Source organism: Augochlora pura, chromosome 7, assembly GCF_028453695.1.
Source record: "Augochlora pura isolate Apur16 chromosome 7, APUR_v2.2.1, whole genome shotgun sequence".
NCBI lineage: Eukaryota > Metazoa > Arthropoda > Insecta > Hymenoptera > Halictidae > Augochlora > Augochlora pura.
In genome coordinates, this window is record NC_135778.1 from 15,143,295 (window position 1) to 15,163,239 (window position 19,945).

General features: G+C 36.1%; 2 protein-coding genes across 2 annotated transcripts; one reads left to right on the forward strand and one right to left on the reverse strand.

Moving 5' to 3' along the window:
- Window positions 1-75: 75 nt before the first annotated feature.
- On the forward strand, window positions 76-11,303 carry LOC144473566 (uncharacterized). The gene is made up of 11 exons (XM_078187534.1): window positions 76-450; window positions 806-1,111; window positions 2,091-2,178; window positions 2,930-3,217; window positions 3,967-4,163; window positions 6,447-6,602; window positions 7,760-8,278; window positions 9,201-9,288; window positions 9,772-9,974; window positions 10,565-10,649; window positions 11,018-11,303. The coding sequence occupies exons 1-11, from the start codon at window positions 91-93 to the stop codon at window positions 11,209-11,211; spliced, it is 2,484 nt and encodes an 827-aa protein (XP_078043660.1). The 5' UTR covers window positions 76-90; the 3' UTR covers window positions 11,212-11,303.
- On the reverse strand, window positions 11,290-19,537 carry LOC144473409 (uncharacterized). The gene is made up of 8 exons (XM_078187260.1): window positions 19,379-19,537; window positions 18,517-18,654; window positions 17,565-17,772; window positions 16,723-17,201; window positions 14,051-14,228; window positions 13,067-13,288; window positions 12,510-12,739; window positions 11,290-11,727 (listed from the first exon to the last, which is right to left on the reverse strand). The coding sequence occupies exons 1-8, from the start codon at window positions 19,400-19,402 to the stop codon at window positions 11,566-11,568; spliced, it is 1,641 nt and encodes a 546-aa protein (XP_078043386.1). The 5' UTR covers window positions 19,403-19,537; the 3' UTR covers window positions 11,290-11,565.
- Window positions 19,538-19,945: the final 408 nt, after the last annotated feature.

Below are 19,945 nucleotides of genomic sequence, written 5' to 3' on the forward strand. Positions count from 1 at the left end.
CGATTAGTCGGATAGTCGGCGGAGAATTTGCTGTGATTTCGTTCAATTGCAAATTGCATCTTGGATCTTGATTCGACGCGATTGAACATCATGAGAGCGACGACGTTGCATCTGCTTCTCGTTCTCGCCGTGGCCCGTGCCGACGACGTGGTGCGATACGACGGATTCAGGTTGTACAAGATCTTCGTCCCGAACAACGACGGCCTCGCCGCGCTCAAGAAGATGCAGGACGACGACGGATATAATTTTTGGGGTCCGCCAAGGGTCAACGACACCACCAACATCATGATGTCGCCGAAGAAGCTCGAGGAGTTCATGGACATTGTCAACGCGACTCGGCTCGACCCGGAGTTGATGATGGACGACGTGCAACGGTATATCGACGATGAAAACCCCCGTAGAAATATTAGGGGTGCGTTCGATTGGCTCGGCTATCATCGGCTGGACGTGGTAAGATGAACGCGTTTGATTAGGATAATTTTTGGTACTCGTATTTTATGAAATGTATTGAAGGATATACAATATATTAAATATGTTTAATGTATGTAATATACATTAATTTATTGAATATATTTAATAAACGTTAATTTATTGAATATATTTAATAAACGTTAATTTATTGAATATATTTAATATACAGTATGTTTCATATATTTAACATTAATTAATTTAATATATATATTTAATGCACAATATATTATTGGGCAAAGAGTGAAGGCAAAAATAGTAAATAAATGAAATAAAATATCCTAAACCAAGGGGCTCGTCGTTTCCCGATTTATTTAATCATACCTATTCCTTTCAGATTTATCGTTGGCTGGACACCCTGGTCGCGCAGCATCCGGAAATCGTGAAACCCTTAACCGGTGGCCAGAGCTACGAAGGGAGGAGTATCAGAGGCGTTAAACTCTCGTTCAAGGAAGGGAATCCCGGCGTGTTCATAGAAGGAGGAATCCACGCCAGAGAATGGATATCGCCGGCCGTTGTAACGTACATCCTGAATGAATTAATACTGAGCGAGGATCCTCGTGTCCGGTACATGGCCGAGTCTTACGACTGGTACATCTTCCCGGTATTCAACCCGGATGGTTACGAGTACACGCATACCAGGGTAAAAATAAACGTTTTGCAAACTGTTCGGTAACACTGTTGCAGTGCTCGATACATTGAGATTTTCTTTCATTTTATTATACTTCAATGTGTGTCGTGAATTTATATTTTTTTTATGTTCACATAATATCAACTCTGTTTCAGATATATTTATTAGTACTGGAACTAACAAACTGGTTCTGGATCATTTATTTTGCCTCTTTCAATATTTTAGTAACGTTTCTGGGAGGCAAACTATTTTATTAATGCACACATACCAGAAACAATTATCGAAACTATGAGCACCCTTTAAGCGTGTTCAAGCACGCAAATTAAGAATCGTCACACTAAATTAATTATCGAAATCAAAACTTTAGAGTACAGTGTGATAACAGCATACAGAATTATGACGTTATCGTTCTCCAATCGTCCAGAGACAGGAATACTTTCATCACTCATTCAAGATTAATTAAAGATCAGTGTCGACCGATTTCTGCGATCGATAATTGACACTCGAATTAGTTGACTCAATAATCTATCTTGATCGTTAATTAGATCCTATTAAAACGGTTTTCAAACGATTCAATGAAAGTTCATCGCGCGAGCTGATTCGAATCAGAACAATGTACATTGTTATAATTTTCTGCAAAAAAAAAAAACAGTTTGAAGAAATTGTCATAACGGCAAAATGTAACTGATACAGCGCGCGAAGAGATGCGGAGACAATTGTCAGCCGATAGGCATTCTGCAGAATCATTCGAACGATGTTCCCGGCTATCGACCACCGATAAAATCTGGGTTTCATCGTCGGCGTTTTATCAGCAATCATTCGATATCTATAATTAGCCGAGAGTTTCAATCAGTTGCAATTGTTTTCAATCGACAATGTGTAGAACGATCCCATACTCAATCGACAGATACCAATACGACGCGCGATAATTCTGCGACGTACGACTAATTAAAAGATGCTTGACGGCGTAAAGTACGAATTCTCTTTACAGAATCGGTTATGGCGAAAAACTAGGCGGCCGAGCATAGGGGGATGCTACGGCGCTGATCCGAACAGAAATTGGAACTTCCATTGGGCAGGTTGGTAATAACAATTGTATTTTATTCATCGACATACTAGTGTTTTATTTGTTGATATGCTCGTGTTTATCTCTGCTGCTATATTTTCACTGAAATTTATAGTTCTTGTGTGTAATTATACAGGGTGTCGTAAAAATCACTCGTAACAGGGAAATGAGGTTATTTGAAGTAACTTTTTCCTTAGCAAAAATGCAATGCGCGGCTTGGTTTACGAGTTATTAACAAAAACAGTGACCAATGGGAGGTGAGATCAGTTGACACGTCATGGGGTTGACAAGATTGATGAATTTTAAAATACATTCCCGTACAGCTATTTCCATGCAATTTAGCTTGAATTAAAGCTGAATGTGTCTGCTTTAAAACAGGCTAAATTAGATTGCAATAAAATAGCAAGATTGTTCTGAAAAATTAGAAAGTGTCGGCATCTGGCATCACGAGATTAAAAGGGGAGAAAGGAAAACTTTGGATAAATTTTAAAATATGTTCCAGTAAAGCTATTTCTATAAAATTTAGCTTAAATTAAAGCTGAAAATGTCTACTTTAAAACAGGGTAGATTGGATATGGTAGATATTTTTTTACAAGAGAACGCGGGCGGAATTATTACACAATCTAATATGTAAAAATCGCACTTCGGTTAATATACTAATATACAATATAATATATAATAATATATGGTAATATATAATTTTAACCGTCGCGAACCAACCGCTAATCTGTCGATTAACTAGTTTTTAATTACTGAAACTGCAGAGGGTGGTACCAGTTCGAATCCGTGCAGCGAGATCTACCACGGCAGCAAACCGTTCTCCGAGACGGAAACGAAGACCATGTCGGAGTACATCGATAGCATTCAAGACAAGCTGTTCTCCTATATAGCGTTCCACAGTTACAGCCAGCTGTTGCTCATCCCTTACGGCCACACGAGGAAAAGAGTCGAGAACTACGCGGACCTGTATCAAATAGGGACCGCATCCATAAACGCCCTATCGAAGAGATACGGGACCAAATACAATGTCGGAAATATAGTTGACGTAATATGTGAGTAGATTGATTGTTAATCAATTAAAATGGGTGGAGGACAGGGTCAGGCGTCGGAAGGTCTGCGCTAATTATTCGGTTCCACGTATACCGGCAAGGTTGCACCGTTGATTAGGCATATCTGCTCGAACGGTTACACCGGTTGAATTTTAATGGGGAAGCATCGAAGACGTTTCCTTGGAGGATGGAATTATCAGACGACGAACGCGATCCCAGGGTCAGCCGTCAAGCTGTTGCATTTTTGATAATTTTAATTTTGGAATTAACAGTAGATTTTATTTTTAAAACATGATATATGTTAAAGCGAAAATATAAATCAAATTGTCATATTTATTTCATTATATTTATTAAATTATTATGTTCTTAAAACGAATATAGATATGTTGATAATTCAAAGCTCGGTTCTAATTTTATCAAAAAAAATAATATGCTTGGATTATATTGATAAAAAGATTGAAATAAAAGTTAATCATATTTGGAATTAATTTACTTTATCTTGTATTTTGATACACTTTTGTAATCATTAAATGATTGAAAAGAAGCATTCATTAATAGAATTATTCACTGAAAGAAATACTTATTAGTAGAATTATTTACCAAAAGAAATATTTATTAGTAGAAATGTTTACTAAAAGAAATATTTATTAATAGAAGTGTTATTTATGAAAAGAAGTATTTGTTAATAGAAAATAATTTTAATATAAGACAAAGGAATCATTAAAAAGACCTTAATGGCATTTCCCTTGCAGACGTTGCATCCGGTGGATCCATGGATTGGGTACGGGGAACTTACAAGATCCCTGTGACATTCACGTACGAGCTTCGAGACCAAGGAAGATACGGCTTTATTCTGCCAGCTAGTCAAATAATACCGACTGCAAAGGAAACACTGGACTCTTTGGTTGCCATGTTTCAGCACGCCGCGAAACTCGGTTACGGATCATCGACAAAATGAAATCCCTGTTGTCAGTTCTGCGTGGACGAAACTGTATTTAGTATTTTATTAAGTGCGCATAATAAATCACAATTTAAGCGTGACACTATTATTAGCATACAGAGGTTCAGTATGACAGTATCGATCGCACTATTATATTATATTCGTATTCTATTGTTAAGCATAAAACCATGTATGTATAAATGCATTATAATTAGACTGCGGATTATAATGATGTATGGCTAAAATATGGATATACGAATTTATTTATCAATTAAAACGTGAGAATTGTTCAGTTATCTTATGTACAAGTGGAGAATAATTCCCACGTATCAATATTTAATCAAATAAAATTCTTAATAGACAAACAAGTGTTTCTTTGATTTTTCCATGCAATAATTGAAATTATTAGGTACCTGTTTAGAATAAGTATTCATTAATTTGTTCATCGATCCGAAGGAAGGATTTGCGTTAATCCTCTGAGCGTTCTTTATCAGGAATCACTTATATCTGTTGGGATCTTTCAACATCAGTCTGTTCGTCTTTATGTGGTATCATGTTCTTAAAAAAAGAAAGACAACAAAGCTTTGCATATCACTGGACAGTCTTCGACGACAGAGTCTTTGATTACAAACACACGATTGTAATTGCAACCGGAATCGAAACGTGCGATCTTTACTCGTCACTCCATTATCTAGGTTTCAAGTACACGTCCGAAAATATTCGACTCTTTCCGAGTGTTCGAAATGTTAACGCGTAATTGCTTAAATCTCCTTATCAGCACATTTCTCTTTGCCAATGCGATTACTCATTTACCATATAAATCATTTCTTACTTTTATATATTTTATATTGTATATTGTATTTTCTAGATATATTTTATATTGTATATTATATTTTATTATTTCCATATTATATTTTTCTACTTTTACATGTTTTATATTGTATATTATGAAAATTATAGATTTATAATAAAAATAGGTAGATGAAATTTATTTAATACGTAATATTAATAATATTTAACAAATTTAACCCTTTGGCAACGGCGGTCTTTGGCACGACCGTAGTTTTTGTTAGACATGCATTTCTGAGGAAGTATATTAAAGTATTCAAAATATTGAATTCTGTTACATTAGATCAATATTACTTGAAGTGAACAAGAATTTTAAGTTTTTTTTTACAATATATAACATGAATATTACACGATATATAATTAATCAAATTTAATAATAAACGGGGGCGAAATTTGATCTTGACGCCTATTGGCGCCAATAGTACCGGGAAGCGAACATGTTTCGGGCGCCAAAAGGCGCCAACAGTAGTCAAAGGGTGAAGGACATTTAGGTATTATTCTCAACTGACTTGAATTATTAAAAGTAGATAAAAATTTCTATTCGACTCACGTTCGTTCCAATTCACGAAGACAATTAACTGTTGTGGATAAACAACCGCAGTCCAAATGAAATACACAAAAAGAAGAATTACTGGGCACTGTGTTACATTTCGCGCGAGATAAAAGTTTCCGAAAGGATGTCGCGTCGATGGAAACGTGTTCTTCGCAGTTACCCCGGCACCGATTGAGACGAATCCTCTCGAGGCGTGTCTGTAAAAATGAAAATCATAGCAGCTCTAAAATCGCGTCTCCCTCGTGTCCAATTATCCCGCGATCTCAAACATAGTCTGCGACTGACGTTGCGAAACCGTAACGACGATTTCGAGTGGCGCGGCCAACGATCGACAAGATAATTCACTCGGAACAAATCCGATAAGGCGCGTTCAGACCCAATAAACGTGCTCCTTAATTGATCGACGATATGATTTTTAAATAACGATCGAACTGAATCGTGGTGCCGTGTGCAGGTGAACGCGCGCTTAAATAGAATCAAGGGGATCCCGATGACAACAAACCACCGTTGACACCGTTCAGGGTAAGATCATTGATGGATGTTCCGCTCGTGTTAATCGGAATCGACGTGCTGTGTACCTCGATTTTGCGATCGCGTCGATCGATTTATTGTTCGACGATCGGATTCGTGCAGTTTGTAGATATCCGATGATTTTTCAATTACGGTAGAGCTGCATTTGTTAGACTTCATGGAGATTTCTAATCGGAGAATCTCAATTTCGTTGCGCTTTAGTCTGCTAAGTGTTTCGAGTATAGTAAACTCTCTGCAATTGTCCCTAAATGGACAATTTTGGAATAGAAGATTCTCCTTTGTCGCGATCGCGAGGTGTTCGTTCGATTCATTAATTCGTAATTATCGTGAGTTATTAATCGTGGTATTTATCGTTTTAGGGGATAGTAAACATGTGGAAAGTCGTTCTCGTAGCGCTGGTCGCTTTGGCGACAGCCGAGCAGGTCAAGTATGACAATTACAAGGTGTTCCGTGTGACTCCGCAGACTGCGGACCAATTGGAAATTTTGCGTCATCTGGAAGAGGTTTCCGACTCGGTATGTACATATGCAACTATATGCATTTATGCAGATTCACAGTTCTTTAGACTATTTTAATCGGCAGATAAATATTTATTTTATGTTGTCTCTGAATTAGCATTTGTTTTACTTTGCTTTCGATCTGATATTTATTTGATTTTGCTTTGCAATTAATATTTATTTTCTTTCGCTTTGCAATTAATATTTATTTTCTTTCGCTTTGTAATTAATATCTATTTTATTTTGTGTGTAAATCAATAGTTATTATATTCTCTCCCTAAATTAATATGTATTTTATATTGTTTTTAAATTAATATTTATTTGGCTTTGCTGTTGAATTAATAGTTATTTTATTTATTTAATATTGCCTCTGAATTAATACAAAGTAATGTTATTATTGTTCGAAGAAAGCAATATACTAGAACTAGACAAGGTACTGAAAACTAGGCTCTTTTTAGTCTACATTGTATCTCGGCTAAAATGATAAAACCACTTGTAGAACATTATCGCACGTACTTCCACTGACAGAAATAAGTAGAACGTGACTGCTATCAAGAGCGAAAGAACCTAATTACATTGGCTCATGCTTTTTAGCGCTATAATAATCTATCATCATCGATGATATAATCTATCGATCACAAAATATTAAGCTCTAAATATCGTTAATTAATCTATCACTATCTCATAATTTTTAATCAAACGTGCTATTTTGTCGCACTATATATTCACAAAAATTCTTTCTTGCAAAATCAAATTGTCCAAAATGACCGGATTAAATTCTATTTCATTTGTATATGTCTTTAGTGGTAATATTGCAAGTCAGAACAATGAAGAAACCTCAATTCAAATGTTAAATAAATAAAAACCACATAACCCCTTGCGCTACACTATCGAGTCAGAGTCGGGATAAAGATTCCACGCAAGCTCTACTAAATATGAATATTATTCAATTTAAAGTTAACCCCTTGATAATTGTTGTGTTTTTTATTGCCTTTATTTACTTCCCTTTCTAGGCTTTGATGACAAAAGAATTCAATTTTATTTCGATTTAGAAGAAATTAATAATATTGAAATTTATTAGATCTAGCATTGAATCACGAGTTTGACTCGTTATTATAGTGCAAGGAGTTAAAAATCACTGTCACAATATCCTCTTTATGTATAAAATTTTACAGTACTCCTTCTGGAAAGGACCCAGCGATCTCGGCAAGACCGCCGACGTGATGGTTGCCCCGCATAAGGAAGCCGAGTTCATCGAGATGATGGACAAGTTCGGACTCGCCCACGAGATCTACGTGCCAAATGTTCAAACTTTGATCGACAGCGAACAGCCACCTGTCCAACCTCTGGCGACGTTCAACCTGCAGAGCTACAACAAACTGGACGACATCTACACCTTCTTGGACAGTCTCGCCAAGGCTCATCCCGGCAAGGTCCAGGTGGTCACTGGCGGTAGGTCTTACGAGGGCCGCCCCATCAAGGGTGTCAAGCTCAGCTTCGGCAATAACAAGCCCGGCGTCTTCATCGAGGGTGGCATCCACGCCAGAGAATGGATCTCACCTGCCACCGTCTTGTACGTGCTGAACGAGCTGGTGAACAGCAAGCAACCCGACGTCAGAGCTCTCGCCGAATCCCACGAGTGGTACATCTTCCCCGTCTTCAACCCCGACGGCTATGTCTACACGCACACCAAGGTGAGTTTTTTGATTTGTTAAATGTATATTATTTCTTAACACTTTATCGACCGGTAGCCTATAAATCGGCTTTCCCCCCGAACAGTAGCCTGTGAATCGGTTGCCATAGTTAATTTGTCATCTATTATTGAGATAAATGTGTTAAATTGTACCACAAGCTCTAATATTATTATGTAAATTTATAAATATTAAATACCGTTTGCGATTAATAAGGTAAATAAAATCAAAATAGAAACGAAAGTTTTTACGACCGGATGACCGGTCGATAAAGTGTTAATATATACGTTATACATATATTGTTACGGCGGTTGTTCGTATGGAACTATAAGAGGTTCTTAAAGGAAATATAAGAGGTTCGCGATTGTCACGGAAGCGTTAAATCGACAGTCAGTTGAGAGACTGAATCGGAATCTGTCTGTCGAGCGGATTAGACAGTCAACTGATCGATCGAGCCATTGCATTCTGTTGCAGTTAATAATTGTTAAATGTTGTGTTCCTTGTTTTAAATAAACACGATGCAGCGGCGTTCGCAGAAAACGCGCAACAATATTATGTTAGGATAGTACATCAGGTACATCATAGTTCATACATATCTTAGCAAATACACATCTTAGTACATACATACTTCGTGAATACATATATTAACACAAACATGCAATTATTTACCTAAATAATAACCATATCGTGGAAAAATCCGCAATTTATTCGCCAAAAACAGCTGCAGAAAAGGTATCCTCTCACAGTTTTAATTCATCTTCAGTTGGTCTCATTTACGAGGAGCTATTAAATTCGAAGACGATCGCAAAGAAGTAGAAACACTAGAAGTGTTATTTGAAACGGGAAATGAGAGTTAGGCGACACACGATATTGTTTCACGGTGAAAATGGATCGGTGTGCTTGATCGGCGACGATTGTGTTTCAGAACCGTTTATGGAGAAAGACACGCAAGCCGTACGGTACTCTGTGCTACGGAAGCGACCCCAACAGGAACTGGGGCTACAAATGGATGAGTAAGTGGAAATAATAATATCGATCCGAGATTGAACTAACCACGACTGTAGTTAACAATTTAATAGCAATTATTAATTGCAATTTAATGATTTATTATATTATATTACTGAGATTTTATTTTACTTATAAAAATGGTAAATCAAACTTTGTGGAAGTGATTTCTGTATTATTAGATTTATATTATTATATGTATATAGTAACTAAAGCTATTATCATTTTTATATCTTCACAAGAGTAACAATATTTATTTCATCTAGTTTATTTATTTTATTTTTATTTCACTTATTTCATTCATCGCGAATGGTATCTAATATTTAAAGAAGATATTGAATTACATGGAAGCTTATAGTCTCTTTTACCTCAATAATAGATAATAAATTATTGGTAAAAATCCGATCTGTAGACTATCGGTAGATAAATTGTTAAAGAATGATAGCAGGAATAATTTGGGGTTTATAATAATAATTATAATAATTTCGCAGACGGCGGTGCTAGCAACAACCCTTGCAGCGACACGTATGGAGGAAGCTCCGCATTCTCCGATACGGAAACCAAGACGATGTCCGATTACATCAAGTCCATCTCGAACAAATTCTACGCTTACATCTCCTTCCACAGTTACTCCCAGCTTCTGATGTTCCCCTACGGTCACACGAAAGATCATCTTGAAAACTACAGCGACTCTGTAAGCAAAACATTTTACATTACCATATTTCTGGTGGTACGCGCTTAAATAGCTATTTAATGCGTTCAAAAAAATATTTTATGACAAGTTAAAATCCAAAAAATAGTTTCCACCAAAAGAATAGATCCATAAGTCTGCTTCATAGTTATATTAACAATAATTATTGTAATAAGTACACATAATATATTGATTTTTAAAGCGTCCATTGACTAAAACGGAGAGTCGACTAAATGCAGCTCGGCACGGAACGTGTTAATAAATTTAACATTAATGATAACGCCAGCGTTAAGAAAGAAATCACGAATCGATCAAGAGTATTCAACAGTTTCATTATCGAACTCGCGCGTAAATGTTTCTCTTTTACCAAGGACATATTGCTCATAATTTTATCAACGTGTCCGATCTTATCGAGAACTTTTGTGGCATCTCGAGTGATAATTGAGCCATCGTATCAATCGATAATAAACGTCGCACGAGTTACTCTTATTTTCACAATAACAGGGCGATCACTCATTCATTCATCGACCGTGCGACGATACGTCGCCAGATAGAGATATATTTATTTATTTCTTTATTTCGCGTACTTTCAGCTGCAAATCGGCAAGCAGACCATCCAGGCTCTTGCGAAACGCTACGGAACGAAATACCAGACCGGAAATGTTGCTGAAACTATCTGTGAGTATAAAACAATGAAACTTATTTAATTACAATCGAAGTAGTTATTGACGGAATATATATAGTCAACCTGAATCGTTTATTCAGGCGTTATTTAATACTAATAAAAACAGTGCTGGCATAATATCAGGTCAATTAGAAATTATATTACCAATATATTAATTTAATTAATATATTAACTTAATAAACAAATCGAATATAATATTCGTAATTGATATATACATATATAAATATAATATTATAATATTTACACTATATAAATTATAATAAAAATATATGTATATTATTGATGTCTTAATTGACAGAATTATCAAACAAATGGCAAGTACTTGTTCTCGTTGTGGTCATGTTTAATATCTGTGTTTCAGACGTTGCTACTGGAAGCTCTGTCGACTGGGTGAAGGGAACCTTCCACAAGACAGTGACATACACCTACGAACTGCGCGACACCGGCCGCCACGGTTTCGTGCTTCCGGCTGATCAAATTCAGCCCACAGCTTTGGAAACTCTGGACTCCTTGGTCGCTATGTTCAAGGCATCCAAGGCCCGTGGATACGAATAAAGCAGCTCAGTTTCTCGACGATCTATTAAAATGACTTTGACGAATGTTTACAACATGTTTGCAATAAAATCGATTAAACATTTTTAAAATTATCCTCTTTGTTCACATTATTTAGTCTTTACAACGTCGAAGTTATATAACAATAAGAATATAACAATAATAATAATAATATTAGTGGTAATAATAATAAGAATAATATCAAATTTTGTACAAAGTGAAACATATTTGCTACAATTTCTTCTTTTTCCATAGTGCAATTTAGCTACATCAGGTACATGCAAAAATATTGTAATTTCTACGAAATGTAACAAAACACTCGCGATCATTTATTTACTAGCCTGTTCCTGGGGTAGTTCAATGAGCTGCCAATGACTTTGCGATGTTTCTGAGTTGTGCTCTTGCTATTTTACCAGTGGCGGTGTGAGGAAGGGTTGGCATAAACTTCACACCCCCGCGTAATCTATAAGCATCCACGCAATTCTTCTCGACCTTTGTAATCAACTCGTTCGCGGACACCTGAAAATTGGGGAAAATAATTACAATAAATTATTAGATAGTTGTACTCACAATAAATCAAAGTATACTTAAATAAAGTAGATTTTTATTACACTATATTTATATTTATACTATATCTCATGTAAACATGTAAACATGTAAGGGTGACTTTAAATTAAAAAGAAATGTCACTTATTAACCAACGATAACTTCGTGACAAATGATCGTAGGATGAAGAACCTCTCCTCAAAATAAAGCCTGAAACTTCTACTTTAAAGCAATGTTTCTTGATTGCAAATTGAATACAATTCGATCCGCGAGATTCTTGTGGCAAACATCGGGTAACATGCTCATGCCAGTGGTACATGAGCGAGATTCAATGGTGACTTTCAAGTATTGTAACCTTGCAAAAAATATCGCAGCCAAGTTTTTTTTTACTTCGAATTGAAGAGGAAAGATCGACCTTTATTTTACTGTAAATAGCATCTCTGAAAAAAATTTTCAATATGACAAATGTGACCATTTTCAATATGACAAACATGGCCTGATATTTAAAGGGTTACAGTGGCGATAATGCATCCTATTTAAAATCCAGAAACACTGTCTTAAAGTAGAAGTTTCAAGCTTCAATTTAACAGAAAAGTCATTATGCTACGATGATTTTTAGCGGAATTATCATCGGTTGAAGTTTGTCAATTTTATCCGTAATGTTTCGATGCTAGAATTTCTTCGAGCTATTATATACTAGAATATTACTAATTATTATAATGTTATTAATACATAAAATAGTTACTGAATCGTACTTCCATGTCAGGCACTTTGGAGACGAAAGCAACGAGGTGTTCGTCATCCGTAGGATGGGGAATACCGACAACTGCAACCTCGATAACGCCCGGATGCGTTTGCAACAAATCTTCGATTATGCTAGGTGTTATTTGACATCCTCTATACTTAACGATCTCTTTTATTCTATCGACGATGAACAACTCCCCCAGGTCATTGTAATAGGCAAGATCGCCCGTGTGTACCCAGCCTAAAAATTCAAATCAAATCATTCTTACACATATTTATACATTTACTTGAATTAGAAAAAAGAAATTTTTATTCATTGCAGCTGTGTTAACCCGATAGCCATCATGGTCCTTTTTTTAGAACACAATTATATATTAAAATTTATACTATTAATAATATTGGACCTTTTTTATATCTGCAGTAGATGATTCGACAAATGTTCCAAAAACGGGACGGTTAATATTTGAAATATTTGGGCGGCTAATAAATTTAAAAATAAATAATAAGAATAATGGTAAATTGGGTTAAGTGGTCGATAAATTATTATATATAATACCGTTGTACTCACCGTCTTTGTCTAAGATCTCCTTCGTCGCAATCGGATTTTTATAATATCCTTTCATCACGATGTTCGATTTTATACAGAGCTCACCTTGCTGATCCGGGCCCAAACATTTTCCAGTTTGGACATCCACAATTTTCATTTCACAATTAGCGACGATCGTTCCGCAAGAACCGCTGGTGCTATTTGGATTTTGCGATGCTATAGCTCCGCCCAGTTCTGTCATACCTGCAATAAAAGTTCTATATTTAAACTATTTTAAACTGTTTTTAGGAATTCTATTTTTAAACTGTTTTTAAGAATTATGTTTTTAAACTTTTTTAAATTTTTTTAAGAATTATATTTTTAAACTATTTTAATCTGTTTCTAGGAATTATATTTTTAAACAGTAACATTGACTGTATTTATTATAGTTCTCACGCGGGAAGTAGGTACTTGTGAATTTACATATACCCTCTCTTACTAGCTGCCCACTAGAATAAATTATTATATTAACAAGTCGTTTTAGCAGTAAATTAAAGTATATTTTAATAAAGCAGATCTTTATTACACTATGTCCATATCTATACCATAGCTTGACATGTAAGGGCTACTTCAAAGTACTGTATCTTTGCGAAAAAAATTCGCAGCCAAGTTTTTTTTACTTCGAATTAAAGAAGAAGGATCAAAATTTATTCTACTATAAATGGTATCTCCGAAAAAAATTGTACAGAGTCTGTGCACTTCGTCAAAGTTGACAGTCTTCAACATGACAAACATGGCCTCGCAATTAAAGGGTTACAATAGTGAGGATGTATAGTATTTAAAATCCAGAAATACTCTCTTAAAGTAGAGATTTCAAGCTTTAATTTAAAAGAAAAGTCATCGACCTACGCTGATTTTTAGCGGAATTATCGTCCCGTGCTATATTTACTAAAAAAATCATGAAAAATCAAAACGATATATTCTCTGCTTTATTCTTAGCTCCAACTTTTGCAATGCGACATTTACCATAACCTTGCGCCACTAGTGCATTTGGCAGATACTCCCGCAACATATCCTGAGATTCCTTCTTCAATATAGCGCCACCTATGAACACGCATTTCAAACTGGAGAGGTCGTACTTTCCTAAATCCTCGTATCTGCCCAAACGATTCGCCATACTCGTGCTCAGGAATAACCAGGTCACCTACGACACGATCGTCGATCAATTAATTAATGATATTGTATAATTGGACGATATGGAATTACTTGTTGCTTAAATTGCCATATTAACCCTTTGTACTCCAGGCCATTTTAAGCCTAGATCTTAAATAGCTATTTTAACCAGCTACCATTTCCATTTTATATAACTTAGTACAATTTATGAATATGAAATAGATTTTAGCGAATCCTCTTCGTTCCAACTAATTATAATTTTTAAGAATTTTGATACGTTGCTAAGTAAACCAATCTTTTTAACATTACAAAATAATTTGAGACACTTTGGTCTAGTTTTAAACTCAAAAAATAAAATGAATAAATAAATATTAGTTTGGTACATATGAAATGTCAGGTGTTTAAGTAAATATATAAAACTGTAGATCTTTTTTCAAAAGCTGTTGATTTAATAAAAATATGCCCCGTTTGCGTCACTACACCTTTTTCAATGAGATTTCAATACAGAAATCCCTATCTTAAACAAATTCTGATCTTTAGAATTGATAAACTCTGATGTGGAATATGTCAGATTGTCTTCATTTATATACATACTATTTAGCGTGGTGAAGACAGACGAGGGAATGACTAAAGAGTTCTGGACAGGCGAGGGACTGGGACAGGGTTGTCCGCTCAGTCCCTCTCTGTTCACTATTTTCTTGGCAGATATGGAAGAGCACATGAAGAAAGGCATATTGGGGGGGATCGACGCAGGGAATCTCAGATTTTGGACTCTGGCATATGCAGACGATGTGGTGTTGGTAGCGAAGAGAGAGGAGGAGTTAAAAGGTATGATGAAGAGATTGGAGAATTATCTGGACAGGAAGGAACTGAAGCTCAATGTGAAGAAAACGAAAGTAATGATATTCCGGAAGGGGGGAGGTAAGAACAAGAAAACACAATGGAAATGGAACGAAAGGGAGATCGAGATGGTACAGGAATTCTGTTATCTGGGGATAATATTCCAGAGGAACGGTAATATGGATAGACATATTAAAGAGAGGATGAAGAGAGCAAATGTGGTTTTAAATCAGGCATGGGGCATTGGGGAGAGGATATTTAAAGACAATTTTAGAATGAGAATGTTCCATTTTGATATGTTGGTACTGGGGGTGTTACTATACGGAGTAGAATTATGAGGGTACAGAGGGAGAGAGAGAAGCAGTAGAGCGGGTGCAATTCAGATATATAAAGTGGACACTGGGCCTAGATGTTACTACGCCAAGTTACATAGTGCTTGAGGAGACAAAGAGAGTGAAAGTTAGCGTGTGTACAGGACATAGGGCTATAAGGTTTGAGGAGAATTTGAAGAGAGATGGTGAAAGAAGAATTGCTGCAGAGTGTCTGAGGAAAAAAGAGAGAAATGAGGAGCTGAAAATCAAAAGCAGAATGGAAAGGGAGGAATATTTTAAGAGGAATGGATGGAGTCAAGAAGGTGTAAATCGGTTGAGGGATAGTGGGGAAGATGTGGGTTCAAGGTTAAGGAATAGAGATGTAGAGGTGCAGCAGCAGAAGCAATTCCGCAAAGTGGCACAGTCGAAATTCAACCCGCGGTACCAGAAAATAAAAATCTGGGTTCTCCCAGAGTACCTGAGCAGGGAAGGTAAAGGAGAATGCCAGAAATTAGTAGCGAGAGCGAGATGTGGAAATATGGAAAGATGGAACAGATATTGGGAGAAAGAAGAAGAAAGAAACTGTGACCTGTGTGGGGAGAAGTTTGGTGCATTGGAGCATCTCGTAAGAGATTGCAGGAAAACGGAAAGAGGAGTGGTGATCGAGGAGGTAGTAAGCGGTAGAAAGAACGAGAAGGTGGAGGAATGGCTGGGCAAGGTGGAGAGAAAGAGAAAAGAAAGGGCAAAGGAGAAGGCTTTATTAGGATTTTAGGGTAAGAAACGATAGATAAAGCAAAGGCAGAGCAAGTGTAATAGAGAGGGATGGGTAGATGGCAGAAACGGTTTTTAGTCAGTAGGTATATGAGATAAGTGTGTGAATGAGAATGTATATAATGAATGAAAGGTTAAGATAGAATTGTAGAGTTAGGTTTTTGTAAACCAAGTCCTGTTTCTTAGACGTGAGGCTGAAAATAAATATATTATTATTATATATAATACTATTTAGCCCGTAAAAACTGTTCTAAATGTTAAAAATAGCGAAAGTCGGTTGGCGAAAGATCTATATTTTATAAAATTTTATATCTTACTTCATTTAAGCTCACAATTGTTTTGAACTACTTATGCGTAGTTTTTATGAGCTAAGTAGTATGTAAATGAAAACAGTCTGAAAAATTCCATGTTATAGTTCATTGATCCGAAAAATCAGAATTTCGTGAAGACAGACATCTATGAATTAAACTCGCGTTGGGAAAAGTGTATTGAAATCAATGGGGTACATTTTGATTAAATCAATAGCTCTTGAAAAAAGATATACAGTTTTATATATTCACTTAAAAATTCGATATTTCATATGCACCAACCTAATAGTAGTACCTTGTATTTCTCCACGAGCTCGCACGCCTTCTGCGGCTCGAAATCCGGGCCGATTATCTTCCTCGCCGAGGTGCCGAAGATCTTCAGGCTGCAGAGGATGCCGCTGATCCAGCATAGAGTGCTGAACCACAACGGCCTCGATATAGCAGTCAGGTGCACCGCGCTATTGTCTGCCAAAGTGACGAGAACCATTTTATGGGACAGCTCCACGCCCTTCGGCAAGCCGGTGGTGCCGGAAGAGAACAGTATCAGCGCTGTATCATCGAGAGCGATGTCCTCGCATTGGAAACTCGATACCTCGGACCTCGTGTGACCCTTGAGAATGTCCGAGAAAGACATAGTGCCGAGATAATCGCCGAATGTGACCACCTTCGTATCGAAACCCTCGATCTTCGCCGCGTCAAGCACCACCCCCGTCGATTTTTCGTTTGCGAAAACTACCTTCGGTTGCGTCAATTTAATGAAATGGCGCGCGAGATCTGTAAAAACGTGGCAAATTTCTCATGAATATTCGTATTAAATTAAAAACGACCATAAGACGTCAGACTCGTGACCAAGATTTCGTGCAAGATCTATTAAATATGAATATTATTAACTTCTTCTAAATCAAAATAAAATTGAATTTTTCTGTTATCAAAGTCTAGAAACAAAACTAAATAAAGGCAGTAAAAATGAAAAACGAGAATTATCTGATCCTATTAAGGAAAATATTAAGAACAAATAAGTACTAATCCGATGCGTGGTTCGATTGAAATTGTTCAAGAATGAGAGGAAAATTAACGAAAAAATAAGCAGTAAAAGAATTGTTAATAAAAATCTGCTGGCTGCGGATAGAATCGTACTGGTATTCATCCCTGGATCCCAAGGGTTGAATATCACCCCGATGAAAAGCGCGGCAATGCACGGAACGAAGGAGTCGGATTGATTGTGCGTCGCGATCGCAATGACGTCTCCTTTCTTGATGCCCTCCTTCCTCAACCAAAGGGCGCATTTCACCGCTCGATCCAGCAACTGCTCGAAAGTAGTTTCCTCCCCCGTGATGGTGTCCACCTGTAACATCCAATATATGCTAATAATCTTGGTATATCGTTCACAGAATTATGATACAGCCGTAAAAAGTGTTGATGTAAAACTAAATTGGCGTTACCACACGCGGCTTATTCGTGACTCGTTGTTTTTATTTATTGCATCAGTCACGTCGAAATTGCATGGACGCTTCTTCTTGAAAAATGTTCGTAGTCAATGGATAGCTATAATGAATAGCTTTTTCATGAACGGACGTTTGATATTTCCCTGTATCATTCAAACGCTGATGTAACTATAATTTCCGTCGGCCATTGCTACGTAAGAACGTGTCACTCTATTATGGCATTGTTGATAGATGTAATAATGAACATAATAAATAATTATTAAATCGTTAATAAATAATTATTAAATCGTTAATAAATAATTATTAAATTGTTAATAAATGATTACTAAATTGTTAATAAATGATTATTAAATCGTTAATAAATAATTATTAAATCGTTAATAAATAATTATTAAATTGTTAATAAATGATTACTAAATTGTTAATAAATGATCATTAAATCGTTAATAAATAATTACGAAATCGTTAATAAATGATTACTAAAACGTTATTCGTGTGATCCTACTGACGTTAATTAAATCATTTCGTGACGATCGCGTGATGAGTTCGGTTGTCATCCTGTTGACACTGCCTTTAGCAACTTGGAACGCTCGAATCGATACGAACAGTACACAGCCCTTGAATTAATGATGCGATGATTATACCTGTGCAACCACGCTCGGATTATTCTTCATCCGTTCGTACAGGTATTCACCGCCACTCTTATGTTTGAAATCGTACGACACCTTCTTCCCTATGAGCACATTGTTCTCGATGGTGAACGTCCGTTGCGGTGCTTGCGCCTGCGACCAATAGCATTGTCAAAGATTATTAATAAGAAATGTAATGTTCTTTATGCTTCAGTATAAGCATGAGCATAAAATTGTATTATTAACAAAATTCCATTGCTCAAAATTAATTTCTCAAAATTGCATTGCATGAAATTAATTGCTCAAAATTGCATTGCACACAATTGATACACAAAATTAATATTAATAAAAACAGTTTTGGCACAATATCAGGTCAATTAGAAATCGTATTACCAATATATTAATTTAATTAATATATTAACTTATTAAACGAATCGCATATAATATGCGTAATTGATATATACATATATAAATATAATATTATAATATTTTCACGATATAAATTATAGTAAAAATATATGTCCATTATTGATGTATGAATTGACAAAATTATCGAACAAATGGCACAAAATTCATACACAAAATTGAATTCACAAATTCGATGCACAAAGTATTTGTTTCGCATAAAAATTCGATGCACAAAGTATTTGTTTCGCATAAAAATCCGGGCACAAATCGCGATCAATAATTTCACTAGAACTAAAGTTGACGATAATGGACTGAACGGTGCATCGTGGTAAAGTTCCATGCAATAAGATAATAAAAAAATAACAATTAACAATCGAGCAGCTTGTCAAATTTTTGCCCAAATTCTCGATGAAACATCGCCGAAACACAGTCCTCTCGATCGAGATCACTAATGTTGAGGATGTCTTACGTTATTAGCCGTAGCATCTGTCATCGTGCTGTCAATCCTTGTCACCGGCAAAAGTGCACTACCGACGCTGAAAGCCACCCGATATTGACGGTTTGCTATGGACAATGTTGCGCGGTCTTCCGTCTTTTTCTAAGTCTTAGGAACTTTGGATGTCCCCCTCCACCAATGCGAAACAGTAGCACACGACCAATTAATTAGCAGATATAGTCCAGTAGGCATTACAGCGAATGATATGGAGCGTTAGTTTCCAAACGTGAATTATCGCTCGTAATTATTGACTGTGTACGAACAAAAGTAATACTGTTCAATAATTGCACTGTTGAATAATTAACCCCTTACACTGTAACAGCGAGAAAGACTCAGATTCCATGCAACGTCTACTAAATATGAATATTATTAACACTATGCGCTCGAGTGGCGAATCTGAGGCACCACTAAAATTGTTCTATCACATTCTAAATAATTTTTATAATAACAAGGGTTATTAATTGAAAAAATTATGAAAAATCAAACTGTTGATATGAATCAGTAGAATCTATTTTATATGCATGAAACGCATTTTATCGC